Below are 17,977 nucleotides of genomic sequence, written 5' to 3' on the forward strand. Positions count from 1 at the left end.
GTAGGGGGTATAAAGGGGCTGCATCTTTGTCAGAGATGGAACAGTTGTCTGGCTTCTTGAAGTTAGAATGAACTTTCAAATTATGGAATGCATCGAAAAAGTTAGAGATTCAGCTTACCCAGCACTGATTTTGGTGTAGTTTCAAGACCTTTGCTTTGTAAAAGATGTTGGAGTTCTTGTTTGCTTTTTTAAAGCAAAACAAAACCAAAATGGTCATTTATTGTGCTTTGCCTGAAAAGAGGTTGTGGCAATTTGGGACTCTGTCTTTTCTCCCAAGTAACAAGTGTCAGGATGAGAGGAAATAGCCTCAACTTGTACCAGGGAAAGTTTAGAATAGGTACTAGGAAAAAAATGTTTATTGAATGGGTTGCCAAGCATTGGAACAGGCTGCTCAGGGAAATGGTTGAGTTACCATCCATGGGGGTATTTAAAAGTCTTGTAGCTGTGGCACCTGGGGATGTGGTTTAGTGCTGGGCTTGCTGGTGCCAGGTCAATAATGATCTTAGAGGTTTTTTCCAACCTAAATGATTCTATGAGTGCCTTTTCATTTTGGCTACTTACACACATTTTGAAGTGAGGATCTAAAGTAAAAACCTTTAAAATTAAATAAGTAAGTTGCCCAAGGAAGGTAAGTTTTAAAATCTGTAGGGCAATTAGTTTTACATCTTGGCCCATATTTCCAGGCACTGGGTCTGTCACTATATACACTATAAGCACACTATAATTTATGGACCTTTGCTACTGTTTGTGTCCCATTATATGATGCCTTAATTTAGTCCATTTCATTAACTTACAGGTTAATAGTGAGTTGCCCTTCTTCCTTTTTCCTCTGCTAAATTACTTACTCATTCATGCACCAGAATCACTTAAGGAGCTTCATTTATAAGAAGCATTGTTAAAACAAATGAAGCAGAGCATAGGTCTCAACTGGAGCCTAAATTGTGGGCTGTAATGCTTATTCCTGAAGTCTCCTTGCTATTCCAGCCTGATTAAATCTGAAACTTTGATGCTTTATGGAAGCAAAGTGCTTGGAGGCAGCTCTTGGCAGGGGAATTGCATGAACCAGCCTGGGTATAAGGCTTTAAGTATTTGTTGATGTCAATTATTAACAAGTTCTATTGCTTTTCTAATATTTTTTTCTTGTTCTAGTACTATAGTGGCAAGAGTGTGGTATTTTGTGAATGTACTTCATGCATCATTAGGCAAAGACACACAAACGGGCCAGAGAAGTTTGATTTGAAGGAGTAGAGGCTGGATGTTAAATCCAAAAGAGTATAGGGAGATCAGTCCAAGTTGAGAAGGGTATTTTGATGTGAGAACTTACAGCTGATAAATACATTACTTGAATGATACTCAGTAGCTAGGAGAAGGCTTTTTCACAAAGCTAGATTTCATTAACTGGTCAGAGAGGTTCTTGTCACACCTCGCTTCTCTGATGTTGTGTCCAGCATTTGCTTCAACTGTAGGAGACCCCTCCTGAAGGTAATTCATGTCCTCTGTCCCACATAGCTACTCTAAGATGGGAGGAAGCATTGGCGAAGGATGAATCTTAAATGGGCTTTTCATATTGGAACTGAAATATTCTTTATCTCTTTATTTAAAGGTGTCACCAAAATCTGCACCTCTTCTGAAAATCTAGTTGCCTCTCATGAATAGCTCAAACAGCTTTAGGTTCTAGTCTTCCTTTCCATGATTTCCTTTGCTTCTCACAGCAGTTTCACTACAATTGTTTCTTGACAAAATGCACACAGGTAAATGAATCCTGCAAGCACAGTATCTGTACTAAGGTCTGATCCAAATAGCCAGATGGATGCTGCTGAGGTGGCTTGTCAGTAGCAATTCCTTTATTCAGCAAGGAGTCCATTTCTTGGGGTTTACAAATTTCAGGTATTCTTTAAATGCTAATGTAAGTTCAGCTGAGCTCCATTGTTTAGCTGAATATTGTAATTACCACTGTTGGATTTTTAGGAAAGGGACTACCTTAATCCTGCCTAAACTAGTATAGTGTCACTGAATGCAACAAAGACATGATTTTTAATATAATAATTGGAGTGCTATAGGAACCTTCAGGATCGAGAGCTGCAAAGAGGATGGCAAAATGCTGAATAAGCTAGATCAGTTTCAGGCAAGCACATTTAGTGTGAGCTTCCCTTAAACACACTAGCAACTGCAAGGACCTTAATTGATCAGTCATGTACATTAATAAGTTCATGGGCAGGGTTACTCAGGACTGTGCAGGACTAGACAACAAATGCAGTTTAATACCTCTCCTCTAAGTCTATACTGGCCCTGAAAGAAATGTGAATTTAATTGCTAAAAATGTGTTGGTTATTTTTCTTCTGTCCTTCAGATGGTGCAAAACTTCCAAGACGAATCCTGTTTTGTTATCAGTACATTGAAAGGTGTGTATTGCTGCTCCTGTTACCTGTTACGCTAAAGATAATTCCTCCTTTCAATTTCGCCAAACGTTATCACAAACTCAATGCTGTTATCCTGAAAAGATAAGTAATCTAATCTATTATAAATCAAGCAGTTGACTACACAGTGCTTTACTCCCAGTTACACTGCTACAAAAATTCCATAAATCCATTGACACCACTGACATAAATGAGCAGGAAGCCTTTGAGTAAAATTATAAAATATGATAGTATGTAGGTTTTTTATGTAAATTATTTGATTTAGATATACAACATTGGTTTTCACAAGTGGGTTGTGAAACAAGTGTATGAACTATTGCAAACTACCTAGAAAGAAAATTTGAAGTTCTGTATCTGTGCTGTTTCTTAAAAGCAATGAAAATATGCTTTGCATTTCTTTTTTACAGCTGAAAGCAATGATGGCTACCACATCATTTTAAAATGACCGTGCTGCACAGAGACTTTAACGGCCTAAAACTTAGTGCCTCACTGAGATTGCTACAACCTAGACTGGAAACACGAAGAACCTTCTGGATAAATGCTCCTGTGAACTAAGAATTACCAAACAGCTTAAGAAAAACTTGCTTTTACAGATAGAAATTTTTGGTGGTGTGTGATTTTGGTGGGTTTGGTTTTTTGTTTGTTTGGTTTGACTTTTGTTTTGGTTCTTTTGGTTTTTTTAAGCTGGAGCTGAGAACATCCTCAATGCTTGTACATGTTTTTTCCTCCCTCCCTTCCTCTTCAGTCATAAAAATTGTAGAGGTTTCTGCTTATTACTTAAAAACATCTGCCTTGTACTAAAGGGAAATGAAAGATAAACAAATCCCAATTCTCTTCATCCCTCATGTTCAGATGAATTGATTTACTTACAGTTCTGAGTGCGCTCTTGCTTTCAACATACACCCTGATGCTGATGGACATGGGCTCCCCAGGGCTGCTCTTGTACTCTTTGAGGTGGAGGGCTTGGGGCTACCTCCCAAAACAGAGTGGGCAATGCAGGGGATGGGTTTGGTGCCCACCCTTCACCCAAAGTATCAGCTCTGGAAGCCCACACTTAGCTGTTCTCCACCTGCAGATGTGCTCAAAGTCCAGAGACCCTGGTCCCTCCTGACAGACCTTCTTAGTACCAATCCAGCAGAACAGTTCTGGGGGGGTTCAAGAGAGGACACACAACTTGAGGCTAGTGGTTCAGTACCATATTGTTATCTTTAGCTTCAGAGTAGTCTCCTTGAATGGAGCATATGAAGGTTTTCTGAGGAACTGTTTTGAGCATTGGAAGCTATAGTGCTCATGACAAATTCATCCTATGGATTTTTTCTACTCTACAAATTAGTGATTAACTGCTATCTTTACTGTAACTGGGAATTAGAAGTTATAATCATAATGGATTTTCATCCTGTTACTGAAGTAAAACTGTTTTGATCAAGACCAGGTAACAGATCATCTTAGTTGCGGCTTCTTACATTCTTGCTCTTTCACTTTTGACTCCTGTTTCCCATATCTATAACTATGATCAGCTCCACCCTCCCTTGGTCTTTTGGGACTCCATCTAGGCTCCATTAAGCTAAAAAGGTGGCTTCCACTGAAGTCAGAGGCAAACTGGATCACACCTTTCTTCCATGGATGAAACCCTTTCACTTTTGACAGCTAACTATAATATGACTGTTTCCCCAAACTGAGTGTCCATATACCATCAAAATCTGATTCTTGAACATTTCATTTCATCCTGAACTGACATGGAGAGCTGAAATACCGAACATTTTCCTGGAATGGAAATTTTTCAAAAAATTAGAAATTGTCAGCTGGAAAACACTGAATAAAATGTTCCAGCCTTTTGAAATGGAAACATTTAATTAAATCCATTTGGCCCTTAAAGCAGCATCAGTTTGAGCTACTGTTGCAGCCCTCAAAAACTGTCATTCAAGTGCCTTGCGCGCTGTGCCTCCCTTGGGGCTGAGCTCTTTGGCTGAATTACAGATCCCATGATGCTCCTACCCTGGGTTAGTCAAACGGGGAATGCGTCATGAGGGCTGGAGAGGTGCCCAGGGAAAGAGGGGGCCATGGAGCCCTTGAATTACAGCTCCCAGCTGACACTGCAGGAATTCGGACAGACACGGACTGATATTTCTCTGACAAAAGTTATGTGTTTCAAGTTTTCCCAACAGAAATAAACAGCAAAATATTGGGAAAAGCAACCTTTTTTTCATTAAGGCATCAAGTTTTGCGCAAAAAACCCCACCCATCCCCACTGATTTTTTTTTTTTTTTTACACCGAAAATAATACTAGAATAGAAAACTTGTGTTACAATGGGAAAACCCTCAGCCAACTCAGCTAATTGAGCAGCAATGCCTACTTAGGCACGATCTTGCTCAAATGACTGTCCTAGATGCTCCCATGAATTGTAGGCATACAAAAAGGATATCTAGGCTTTGGGACGTGGGGGTTCCCCCTTCTGAAATAAAGGACTTGAAGCTTCTTGGTTGAGAACCAAGATGTGTGGGTGAGGAGAGGAGCTCCTGGCCACGGAATCCAGGTTCTGGCCACACACAGCTGCCTTCCAAAACAGTGAATGAATTCCAGATGCTTTTGTGAGCAGGTGCGACCAGTGTGCCCCTGGGTACCAGGAGATGCTTGATTTATTTTCTAGAAGGTGCTTTGGAAGATGGATGTTGGCTGTGGTTTTTCATCCTGCTCTGTAATACTGGCCCAGTGCATGGTATGGCTGTCATTGGCACGTAGCTCGGGTGACTCTGACCTCGTGGGAAGGGTTCTAAATAGACCTTGAAGTTACCAGGGGTGTAGCCTGTCCATATCATATATCCACTTGCATGTGATAACCCTGTAACTGAGGGGACACAGCAATACTGATACACAGTAGAGTGAAGAAAGGATAGAGGTGGCTTTGCTGTCAGAGTTAGGGACTGAGAATTGTTTGCTTGTTATAAAATGTCTAACTTATTGATTTTTCTAAAAACCAACTCTTGCCCGTAAGGAATTATATGCCAAAGTCCTCATAGTGTTTCAGTAGCACTCACTTGATGAATTTTGAGCAAAAGTCTCTTAGGGCCTTGCTGTATTTACATTTTTTAAAATAAAATAAATCATTTGAGGATGAATTTGACAATATATCTTGTTCTCATGCTCTAAAAAGATATACCAGAGTAAACAATCCCATAGACTATATATGTTTTCCTATGGGTTGGCTCTGTGTGAGCCTGTTGTAAAGCTGTATGATTTAGGGGTGTATGTAATGCTTACCCTTATTTGACAGAGTAGTTCTAGTCCTTGTTTAACCTCTGTGACCCCAACAGGAATTTGGAGGTTTGTGGTTAAGTAATATACACATCCATGAAGACACAGCATGGCTGGTTTGGTGTCCAGGAAATTGTTGAGTTACTTCAGCTTAGAATCATAGACTGTCTTGAGTTAAAAGGAGCCCTGCAGGGTCAGAGAGTCCAATGCCCTGGTCCTTACAGGAGTGCCTAACACTGATCCCTGTGAGCGAGTGTTACCCAGAGCAGCCCAGGTGCTCCTTCAACTCTGGCCAGCTTGGTGCCATGACCAGGGGCAAGGGAGGTCCCTGGGCAGCCAGTCCCAGTGACTAATCACCCTCCCAAGTGAAGAATCTTTCTCCAATGTCCAGTCTGAATTTGCCTTGATTCCGCTTCACTCCATTCCCTCGTTTCTGCTGCTGGTCACCAGAGAGGGGAGATCAGCACCTCCCCTCCACTGCTGCCCTTGAGGAAGGTGCAGAGAGGTAAAGAAAGACTTGTGTCACCTGTGTGTCAGGTAATCCTTGACTGTCCTTGGATCTGCCATCTCTGGAGGGACTTGTTTGACCCATTTGTGGAAGTGACAGCCTCCAGAAGGAAGCTTTTGTTTCCTCAAGAGTGGAGGAAGCACAAATGTTTAGTCGGGGATAGATAATCTAAATTCTAGATAGACTAAAGGAAAGGGAGGTGAGTAGCTCCCACTCATCTAAATAGCATTTACTTTTTTATTAAGTGCCCATTACACTTATTTTTACTCTTTATTTGTTGCTTCTATTTCTTTCTTAAAAAGTAAGAAAACCTACTCCAAGTGATTTAACTGGAACTTTTTTCAGCTATATGTGAAACTTGTGCAGCAGAATTTTATAAGGACCAGGGCTTAGGATAAGAGTGAGTAACACAGTTTTCCAAGCTGTCCAGCTCTTCAGTTGTACGTATGTATGATGACAGCCACTATGAGTAAAAGTGGGCTTGCTGGGGATGAAAAGACAGAATCATTATGTGATTAATACCAATATGATTAGCTAGTACTCTAAAGTATAAACTTGAATTCTTGTCAGATCTGTACTGTCTGTTTGAAATTTCATAAATTGTGGCATTTTCTCTATCAACTAAGTAAAATGGTAGAGATCAATTAATTTGACTGATGATGTCTGGAAAACTCACAGTAATGCCCATGGTACACAACTGCAGGGCAGGGAGAGGGCAAACGATCTGGTGATAAATTCTTGGCCATTTGATTGAGGTAGTAGGACGAGTGCTATTAAAATTAAATAATTGTTCTTTCTGCTGGCCCTGCATGGTTAATTGGCTAAAGTAGAAATAATCCTTTAATATGGAAAATACTGGAGTTTTCATTGTCTTAGTGTGAAATTTAATGGGCTGAAGTTTGAAGACTCGGAGGTGGTAAAAGGATTCTTGCATTTGAGAAGCGCTGAATGGCACTCTCCTTACAATGTAACATATACATATATATGCATATATATACACATATATATCCACATACATACTGTACTGTATCAACGCATATTTGTGCCGAGTACATGTGTTATTTGGCTTTAACTGGTATTCTGCTTTGTTTAGTTGCAGTTCAATGTAAGACTCTGGTTGATCAAGCTTCAAAACCCAGCCATTCCTTGGGTAGAAATGTAAAAGTCCACAGTAGCAACTAGGTGATTTGGACATGGTACACTTGGAGTGATGTAAGTTTGATGAATTTCTGATACAAATCCCAGGCCTTGGTGAAGATGAGCATATTCTTTCACTAACACTGCAGTTCTACATTGCAGCTTCTGAAAACTAGTTAGAGTAACAGAGAAATAGGTTGCCCAGTGCTTAGTGAACTAGTAAGGCTACTCCATAAGCAGAACAACCATACGATGACTTTTCCTAGCTCAATGTTGTATTGCTTAAGCATTGGCTGTAATGCTAACAATCATCTGATGGATGACTGAAACAGGTTTTTTTTGTCTCTTATCTGTTGGGATTTTTTTTACTTCTCAAAGAAATGCTTATATTCAGACTGTAGCTTCTCTTTCTCCTCCAGTTATGAAATGGTTTAACTTTATGCTAGTAATAGAAATATTTTCATTAGATTATAATCTGTTTGACAGCACAGGGTACTCAGAGTGGGGAGTGTTTGGCTTTGATCATCACTACTGTGGGTGAATATGAGAAGGCAGACTGGAGGTGTATCTAACATCCTTGGCTCTCTCTAACAAGTGGGTTAAGCTAGTGCCTAATTTTTTGTGCATTTTTGATTTGTATATTTTTTTTCCCCATTCCCTCAAAATTCTGCTCCCTGGTGGGGGATGCATTGGTGACCAGATGATGTGCCCAACTTTTTAAAGTAGCCTGCTTTCCCGGTTTGCTTGGGGTGAGTGTTTATCTTTCAAAGGGGAGTTACCTCTCTCCACTGACAGTGCCGCTGTTAGAGGCAGGCAGTGCTGGCCACAAAGTTGGCATGATGGGCAAGGGCCAGTGGAGGTGGGCAGATGGGAGGCTGAGACGTACCAGTTGTGAGTAAATACTGCCACACTCTTCGTCTTTTTGTTTGTTGGTTTTTGGGGTTTTTTGTACATGAATAAATAAAAAAAAAAGCATATTTTGCACTGGCTCTTGTACTGTTGTGCAGAAGAAATCTGTATCTAGGAATCTGTGCTCCAGTCAAAATGCAAATAAATCTGTTTGTAAGAAGCACGGGTTTGGTCTCTGGTTTATTTGGTGTGGTTGGGCACAGGAGAGCCTCGGCATCGGCTGCTGCTCAGCGTGCAGCTGTGAGGGGCTGGGCACCACCTCGGGGTGAGGGGGAGCAGAGTTTGCAAAGTGCTGGGCAGAGAACATCAGTGCAGCCAAATGTCCTGCAGCGTTTTCTTCGAGTTGGGACTGACTCCATTTCCCCAGAGCACAACGCAGTGACTGGCTCGTGTTTAATCCAGGTCAAGGGAGGAGGAGAAGCGCCTCGTTCCCACAGAGGCTGTGACAGTGGGCATGTGCTTTACTGAAGGCACCAGCTGTGCCAGATGGCAGCTGGCTTTGGTCTTGCAGTGCTCAAGAGGCATTTCAGAGCCTGGTCCTTGCTGACATCAGAGATGAGCAGAGTCCCCTCCTCACAGCAATGCTCTGTCCCATTGAGCAGCTGTGAGACACATGCTGGCAGTGAGGTTTGGATTGTGGAGCATTCACAGTGGTTTGGCTGGAAGAACTCCAGTATCCTCTAAGGTTTAAACCATAGATCCAGTAACTTACATAGTCAGGAAATCAGCAGATGTTCAGAGTAGTTTTCTAGTCTGAGAAGATGGAGCCCAATTTGGAGATACTATACTCTTCCAACAGCCAAACTTCATGTCAAGGCTAAATAGTGACAATGGATGTAAACCCAATGTAAGGGTGCTCCTTAATCTGAATTGACCTCAAGCAATTTCAGCTCCTTCCCTTTGCTGAAGAAGTATTTGAATCTCAAAATTACAAAACACATCTTGGGCCTTGGGTGTGAATAGCAGTTTATATGCGAAGTATAAGGGCACAGACTGTTCCTAGGTAGAGGTTTAAAACAGTTTAATAGATTTTTCCTACCAGTGACTTGGGCATCCCTGAGAAGAGGAAAGGGACTGTCTACCCCAATTTCTATTAGCTCTGGAGGCAGCAGTCCAGCCATCTGAGGCCTGATACTGTATTGAACTGCTTCATGCATGGTGAGGCAGCATTGTGTGCCACAGGGCTGCTGGGTTCAACTCGGCTTCAGTGTGGCTTCAAATCCACATCCAGGCAGCAACTAGGAGTTTGGGTGGGTTCTTCCCCGAGGGCAGGATGCTGGTAGACACTTCAGGGTCCAAGGCTGGCATATGGGCTCTTCAGGGCTAGCTGGAGGGTGCTAAGTGTGGGGGGGTCACTGGTAGCAAATGCTTGGTGACTTGGTGGCTGTATGAGCTCTGCCAGCTGCAGGAGCCATCCCTGGGGCTCTTGGGAGCTCAGGGAGGTGAATCTCTCCCTGAGTCCTGCAAGCTGGAGTTGCCAAAGGTGTGTCATATGCATTGATAGTTCCTACCAAACTCCATGCAAAACTATCCCTTCTTTTGTAAGCTTGATCCATGTGCTGGCAGGGATTAGTCAATGCAGAAAGGAACACTAGGAAGGTTTTTACCTTATAAAGATCATTCAAGGAGTGGGAAAGTGGTAATTCTGCATGATTTAATTTCTATGGGAAACGCATATAAACAACCTCAGAATAAATCCAGAAGTTAGCAGCAGATATAGCACTGGACAGGACCTGTTAAGAGCTTTTAATAAGTGAGGAGAAACAAGACTTAGAACTGGAGCTGCTTAGTCAAGGCACTGGCATAGTCTCATCTAAATCCTCAACAGGAAGTAAACATTTTAAAATTAATTTTCTAATTCCCAGAACAATGCAGTCTTTCAGCTAGATTAGTCACAACTGTGGAGCAGGCAGAGAAATGCCACCTGTCATAGCCCTGTAAAGAAGCTAAATGCTTCCAGGCTTACCTGAGTAGGAAAGATTTGACCCTGCAATAAATTAAATTGTTGAGGGTTTTTAGTATATTACAGCAGAGGCTGGTTGTCCTGATCAAACTGGAGTTTCAGGCAAGTGTTGACTCCCCTGCTCCCCAGAGATGTGTGGCCCAGGGAGGCAGGACTGTCTCATCCTATCCCATCCTAAATCTTCTATTTTTGGCTGTTGCAAACAGTGCCACTATCCATTCTGCTGTCTAGAAAAGCCTCAGTTCTGATTTATCTGATATTAAGTAATGAGTAAGTATGATGCAGCTGGAAAAAAAGTTTGATTAGCAAGAATCCAAAATTACCTGAGCACATTAGTGCACTGAGAAATAGTTTTTCCAATGGTGAAAATTTAAATGCTGAAGACTACGATGTAGAGAGAAGACATGCTAGAAATATTATGTTGGATAGACTTTAAAAAAAAGAGGCAATGCTGAGAGGAATTCCTCCTTGAAAATATTTTCAAAGCCTACTATCTCCCAGAAGAAAGTTCCTGGATAGGTTGGCACCACTTTGGGAATTAAGATGTCCATGACATCACCTGATGGTTTAACTTGTGGGAGTAAAATAAGGGAAAAGTGAAGTAAAAAGATGAACAGATGACTCAGTGCAGGTAGGAAATCCTGGCTGAGGGTGCATGGCCAGAGCCCCCTGGAAAGCAAACCCAGCACAAAGGCTTGGAGGCCACATACATTGAGCCAAGTGCGTGCTGCTGCACAGCTGTCCTGAGGACAAAAACATTGTCCCAGACAAAATTATTCCAGAGCCACCCACGTTCCCCTTTTCCATCAGATTCACCTCATTTCATGGCAGTGCCTATGAGGCCACAGCTCTTGTTCCTCCTGCAGCCATAGTTATTTACTGTCACATGCATGGCTTGAAAGAAATTAAGAAAGAAATGTATCCCCAAATAAAAACCTGGAGATAATTTTGGTGATTGTTGAAGTAAGTACTGGGGGGAAAAAGGGGAGGCATTCTTTTTTTCTAAAGCTTTGGCTCCCTTTTGATTCCTCCAGCCCCTGCCAATGGCTCTGCACTTTTCAATTCTCAAACACTTGAATTTTTGATTATATTTCAATAATTCTGAAATTATGGTAATGGTTGTGGTCACTGCTAGCCAGCTACACAAGCAAAGTAATTAAGAAAATAAACCTTTGGATTATTGGAGACTCCCACTTTAAAACAATGAAACAGTTTATTCTCTCCCATGAACTTGGTGATACCAAGTGGTGTTAATTCGTCACCCTTCAGGCTCCCATGCCCACAGGTGATGATCCTCTGTCTCCCTTTGTGAAAATATACTTAAAATTGTATTTTAGTGCAAAGCACCTGAGCCCCAGTGGTGCAAAGAGCATGACCAAGAGCCTGAACTCAGGACCCTGGGCCAAAGAGATGGATGTATTTGTCAGGGCTTGGGACTGTGAAGAAAAACTAGTCTGGCACTTGCTTATAAAATTAAATTATTAGGACATTACAGCACTGTGAAATTCAGAAACCCCCAAACCACTGGACTGTTGGTACATTCCTGACTGTTGGCCACCACTCTTGGTTGAAGGAATATGGGAATAAGTGGGGAGGTGTTTTCAGGTTTGAGAAGGGAATAAATATAAGACATATACATTTTTACAAAGAAATTACATTCTATACACCCACTAAGCACAGGAAGAATGGTAAGAATTTAAATACCATGGCAGCACTCTGCTACATGTGTGTTGTCTGCAGTGTCTGATTTTTAACTTAATTCTCCCTGTGGAGATTTATAGCATGGATCAGACATTAAGTTAAATATTAACAGGCCATTTTGGTAGTCAGGAGTACAAGACAGCCCCATCCCAACAGAGTGTCAAAGCTACACCAACAGGGTCCTTTTTCAGGAGTTTCCTTGTCACCTTAAGCAGAGTGCCAGGTGGGTGGAAGGCAAGGAAGCTGACTAGGAAGTGTTGGGGAAGAAATTGATGGCCCTTTATTAAGAGTGACACTTTTTCACTTACACATTTGACTTTTTAGGAAGTCTTACAAGGAAGCCAGGGTTGAAAATACCCTTTTTGCCACAGCTGGGAGGATATCCTGGGAGGTGCAGGTGTTCCTCGGAACTTGGACAAAGGGAACCCTCCTTGCACCTGCTCAGGGGGCCTGGCTTTATAAACCACAGGCTTCCCTCCCTTAGTGCTGGAGCTGAGGGCAGGGCAGGGGTGTCATCTCAGGTGAGTGGTTGTGGTTAAAATATAAATTGATCTGCTTTAGTTTAAATCCATTATCTCTTGTCCCAGTGTGATGAGCCTTGCTAAAATGTTTGCCCTTTAAATATGGAAAGCTACAATAAAGCTCCATAAGGGTCTGTACCAGGTCTCACAGCATGAAAATCTCTAATGCTTTCCCCACCCTTACTGTATTTCCCTCGTTTCTCTGTTTGTCTCCTTAATTTCATCAGGGGCTGGCAGTACATGGTTCATGCCAGCTGTGGTACAAGTTTTTGCTGTTAAGGTGCTGGGAATGAGGATATGGCATGGTTTGGAGAAGTTTTGTGATGGGAACATCTAGTGAGGTTTTTTTTAATGAGTGGTGCTCTGTGTGCTCTTTCCGCTGTGTTCCTTAAGGGTCTGTGTGGCTTGAGGTTTTGCCTGTTTGAGTGTGTAAATGAGACAAGTCCTGAGCAATTCAGAGCAAAAGTCTTCTCATCTGAGCTGTCTAGGGGATAAACATGGTCACACAGACAAGTAATTATCTGTCCCCAACTCAAAGGGACAGTCTTGGTATAGCCAGCAGTGTCCCCTGCAGCTGTAGCCTGTGCTGATCCCTCTGGTGGGGCTCACCTGTGGCTGCTCAAGGAATTGCCAGCCCAGGGCTGGCTGAGCAGTGCTTGGCACTGGTGGGAGCTGTAGAAGGATGCAATTAAATCAATTACAGGCTAGTGATTTTGCATTCAATGGAATAATTACTCTTGAAAGCTGGCAGTATGGGTGAAACTTGCTCCCAGCCTTAATATCAGGTTTCACTATCTTGCCAGAAAGTGTGATTGACGTCAATCTGAATTCTGATAAAGGCTGTAAACTCACAGGCTCATAAAGTAATTTAGTGTGCAAGGAGTCTTCAAAATTCATCTGGGCTAGACCTTGTGGAGTGTGGAGCTAGGCCAAAGGCTGCTTGGTGTTGTGGAGGGTCAGCAAGGGGAAGCCCTTGGCCAGTGCTAGCCAGGAAATCCAACCAGAGATTATAATACCCCGTTCTTGCCTCAAATAACTTAAGAATCACTAAGAAAATATTTTTGTCTTTCCAGTGTTGGGTGGGAGAAAAGTAAAACAACATAGCTGTGTTAAGCCATAATTATCTTTCAGTTCATCCATTAAGAGTGTCTATTTAAAAATTATATTTAACTTTAATTGGGATGTGTTTATTTACTTATAAATTTTCCCCAGTGAATATAAAAAAATATAACTTAGCAACCACTTTCTACCAAGTTGGGCAGTTCTTGTAGTGGTGTGTTTGCCATCTAAAGATGGAGCTGTACACTAAAGGCTCAATGTTTTACTTGCTAACAGTACTGCTTCACAATGATGGGTGAGATTGGCACTGGGAGGGGTCTGGGGGGCTTTAAATTGGGGTGAAACTTTAGTGGATGAGCTTTTCCATACAGTGCAGATGCCATCATGCTCCACATGTGCCTGTAGAGCGCAGAGCAGTCTACATTTTGGGGAGCCTGGGGAACCTGTGCTGTGAATGTATTAAATCTCCAGTCTGGGTTCTTGTGCAATTGGGTATGTGTGCTGCAGCCCTGTTTGCTTGTTCCGATGGCTCTGGATGGGAGAGGTTGCATTAACTTAGCGCTTTTTGGTTTTTTTTTTTTTTTTTTTTTTTTTCATGATGAAAGAACAGGAGGAGAATCAGGAGGAGAAATGGCTCTGGAGTTTGTGGATAAGAGATGCTTATTGCTTATCCTTAAGTTACAGTCTTGAAGTAAATAAAGATGTAAGCTGTTTTCAATGCTTTTTAATTTGGATGGAGAGGCTGCAACTGGCAGGGCTTTCTACCCCAAAACTAAGGTAAGGCTTACAAGCTGAGCCTGGATCACGGGTTATAAGCAGAGAAGCATTACATGGGTGCCTTCATGTGTCTTTGAAGAAACTCATCATTATGTTTCTTCAAAGAGGGGCAAATTCTAGAGGGAACTTGATGGGAAAACTCCTAAATGACCCAGGCTGTGACCATGGGCTTCACACTGAGGAGTCCTGTTCTAAGTGCAACTCTCTCAGAAGAATGTGTGACACATGCTAGAAAGGGTTTTAACTTGGAAAGATATTAAGTGTGGGAAATGGCATAATCTGATTATGATAATAAACCCAGTTATATATTTCAGGTTTTCTCCATTTAAAATCTTACTTGACACATTTTCTGCTCAGATTAGTCCCTACCAACAATACTGAGAACCTGTAGATACAATGGTCTTTTCAGTAGTAAATGCATAATGGAATTTCATTTCAAACTTCCTTCAATCTGTGTTGACTGATAAAGTTTCTGAGAAAGAGAAGACTTATTCTGTTTCATAGCAAATTTTTTTTTGAGTAATTGATATTTAGGGTGAAGATACTACTTCAAAACTGCAATTCAACAAATGATAAATTTAGGTTTTGCCATTCAAAATTACTCCTGCCTCATTTTCAAAATGGGATATTTTGACACTGACTTTTTTCCCCTTGGCAGAGTATTATTTAATTCATTGTTCACCTCAGTAAATTAAAGGCAGCAGAGCAGGGTAGAACACCAATTGCTTAAGGTACATTTTTATTAAGTTATTTAGCCTGTACACTTCGTTCTCACTGCTTTGAGAACACAAACTGTTTTCTGAACAGGTACTTGACATGATGGCTTGACCACAAGATCCATGGAATTATGTTTGATAGGTCTGGATGCCTTCTGAGCATTGTTGCAGCATCCCTGGGACCAGCTCGGCTGAGATCTATAGAGTTAATAAGAACTCTCTTAAAATTGGGTTTAAGGCCAGCCTTTGCTAACTAAACTGTAGCATTTTATTTTTCTACATATTTTGAGTGAAGTGCCTTTGGAAGACCTTAAAAAGACATGGTGTTTGTCTGGGGGAATTTAACGTTGTTGAGTTTTCTCAGCATATAAGAGGCAGCCATGCTTGGTATGTCCTAGTTCTTGCAAAAGTTGCTTAAAAAAGGGCAGGATTTTTTTTTACACTTTTGTTATGTCCAGATGGACTTTTGGGGGGTTGATGATTCCCCCCTTCCCCCCCCCCCCCCCCCCATGCCCCACACACACATAATCTCTATGAAGAGGGAAATTCTGTAGTGCAAAAATAGTTTTGTTCTGTCAGAAACCTGTGGCTGTCACTGAAGTAGAGAAGCATGGCTAAGCCACAGGGAGAAGATGGGGTGGGTGTGACTGCTCTGAGTTTGAGGTTTGCACACACTGCAGCCAGAAGCATCACTCCAGTGGTGGTCAGTGAAGTAGCAGTGTGTTACAGAGCTGGCCAGGCAGTGTATCCTGCCACACTGACCAACATCTGCCCTGTAAGTTCTTGAGTATTAATTTTTCTGCAGCACTTGATACCCAGCTATATTTCTCTTTGAAGGGCTTGCCTGAGTATTTAGATATTCACAAGTAGATCCAAATAATTAATGGGTTGATAAAATATTTTCCATAACAAACTATGACTGAGCTGTAGGGTTAGTTTTACTGGACAGCTGCAAAAATGGATGAGGCATATGTTGTACTGCAGCTGAAACTCTTGGATGTTTGCATCAGCCTTCTTGAGGGTCACAGGAACAAGACTTAAGAGATGCTGCTGAGGAGAAAGTCCTGCTCTAGCAAATAGTGGGTGAAGTAATTCAGGAGTACTTATGCTTATAGCAGTTGTGGCTTTAGATCTATTGATCTTTCTTTGTGTATGCCCCTTTTCCACCTAATTTGACACAGATCTGTTGCCAGTTGGTTGCTGATATTATGATGTAGGGGTTGATAAGCACTTGCCAGCATTCAGAAACTTTCCATTCCCACACTTTGCAAGCCCTGGCCACTTTTCAAGCCTGTCATTTGAAGCCATTTGAATCATGGAAGAACAATGACAAGTGAGGGAGAATCTGTTACTACTGATATTTATCTGGGAGCCTCCTTTGGTGCAATTACCAGCTGGGGAGATAAAAAGTGTGGTGCAAAGAGTGTGTTTGGATGATGGTCAAAAAATAGAGGTTAGTGCACTCTACAGGAAGCTGGGGAGTGCTGGATCAGCACCAAGCAGTCACAGCATATCACAATGTACAGGCTGGGTCCTCCACATGGGAAAATGAAGCCAAGGACACTCCTGGGATGAGGAGCAGAGAGCCCTGGCTTCTCCTGTTCCCACTGTCACTGGAAATTTAGAGCTCAGAGGTAGAACTCCCTGCCCTGTGCAGGCAAGAACAATATTTGATCTTTCTGCACAGGTAAGGTAGGAGACATGGGCAGTCACCAGCAAATGCTTTGACATTTCCTGTCTGTGCCCCACGTGTCTTCAGAGACTTTGTGATCCTGTGAACCAGCAAGGGGTAAAATCCTCATGTAGACATAGTGAGCCCATTATTCACTGCTTTGCTGATCAAAGCAAATCTTTCCTCCTCCCCGGCCTTGTACATATTCTGTGTTCAGGTGTTGTGTCTCCAGTCAGTCCCAGGAACTGTGTGTGTGTGTTAATGAACACTCCCTATACACTTGTAGGCAAGATCAAAAAACATTTGCCATGCCCTTCCTCTTCCACAGTATTTTGTTTCCATGCCCCTTCCCCCTTTATTTTCTTTCAGGTTTTCTGCATGTAATTTCCCTACTCTTGCTGTTGATCCTGCACTGCTTGTCTTTGGATGAGCTGGCTGTGCTTGGGGTGGGCTCTCTTGCCAGGACGGGTCTGGCTGCTGCTCTGACCCACAGAGATTCCTGCCCTGCACTCCATTTCTGCCTGGGCTGTGCTGTGATCCCTGTGCCAGTGTCTATGCAGAGACTACTCAGGTTAGAAATAAATGACTGGTTGTGACTTGGAAGAATTTCTTGATCTGATTCATCTCATAGCTACAACAATGGGTATATTGGTCCAAGACAGTGTGTTTGAGGTGGCTGGGGCAAGAAAATGCACATTCAATTATGACAGTAGTAGCCTCAAATGAAGAGTGTGTATCTTGTTCTCTTTCAGACAATACCAGAGAGGTCAGCAATAAAGTTGTGCTACACCCTGCGGGGCTGGTTTTAGTTTTCAGTGGAGTGTGAATGAGGGGCCACATCTCCAGCCTCTGTGAGTAACCCCTGTGATGGTTTAACTTCACCATCTTCCTACCCCATTGCAACCCCAAAGCTGTGGTTGCCCTCTCAGTCTCTTCATCTCATCTCCCAAGATGTCTCTGGCACAGGCAGTGACAAACCTGGATTGTGAGAGGGGTGAACACTTGAAGAAAAATGTTTTCAGCAGGGTCAGTTGCCTGATCTGATCCTTATCAGCTCCATCCCAGGGTGCTGGAGCCCATCAGCAGGAAGAGCTGGGGTGCATGGCTTGGCTGTGCCCTGTGGAGGCCAAGGCTCACCCCAACTCTTTGCTGCTCCACAGGGAAGCTGAGCATGAGCTCATCCAGAGCTTTGTGTGTCTGACTGAGACCCTCAGCCAGGGATTAGACAATTACCTGTGAAAACTCACAGGCCCATAGAGAGACAGAGCCACAGTCTATGGAGGGAGCAGGCAGCACTGTGGATCCAGAGTTGAAGTAGCTTCCTGCAGCAAGTATGGTACAGTC

At 42.5% G+C, this 17,977-nt stretch overlaps 1 protein-coding gene and 1 long non-coding RNA gene across 2 annotated transcripts in view; both read left to right on the plus strand.

Moving 5' to 3' along the window:
- Positions 1-8,384, plus strand: part of TFCP2L1 (transcription factor CP2 like 1) — a 35,458-nt gene extending 27,074 nt beyond the window's left edge. The window contains exons 14-15 of the mRNA XM_021526311.3: positions 2,351-2,402; positions 2,825-8,384. Of these exons, the coding sequence (XP_021381986.1) occupies positions 2,351-2,402; positions 2,825-2,862 (90 nt within the window). The 3' untranslated portion in view covers positions 2,863-8,384. The remainder of the gene's footprint in view (positions 1-2,350; positions 2,403-2,824) is intronic.
- An 8,163-nt stretch (positions 8,385-16,547) lies between these two features.
- The window catches only part of LOC146766885 (uncharacterized), a 48,352-nt gene continuing 46,922 nt past the window's right edge, over positions 16,548-17,977 (plus strand). Inside the window, exon 1 of the long non-coding RNA XR_014956708.1 lies at positions 16,548-17,484. This is a non-coding gene — a long non-coding RNA (uncharacterized LOC146766885). The remainder of the gene's footprint in view (positions 17,485-17,977) is intronic.

This window comes from Lonchura striata, chromosome 7 (genome assembly GCF_050655825.1).
Source record: "Lonchura striata isolate lonStrDom1 chromosome 7, ASM5065582v1, whole genome shotgun sequence".
Classification (NCBI taxonomy): Eukaryota; Metazoa; Chordata; class Aves; order Passeriformes; family Estrildidae; genus Lonchura; species Lonchura striata.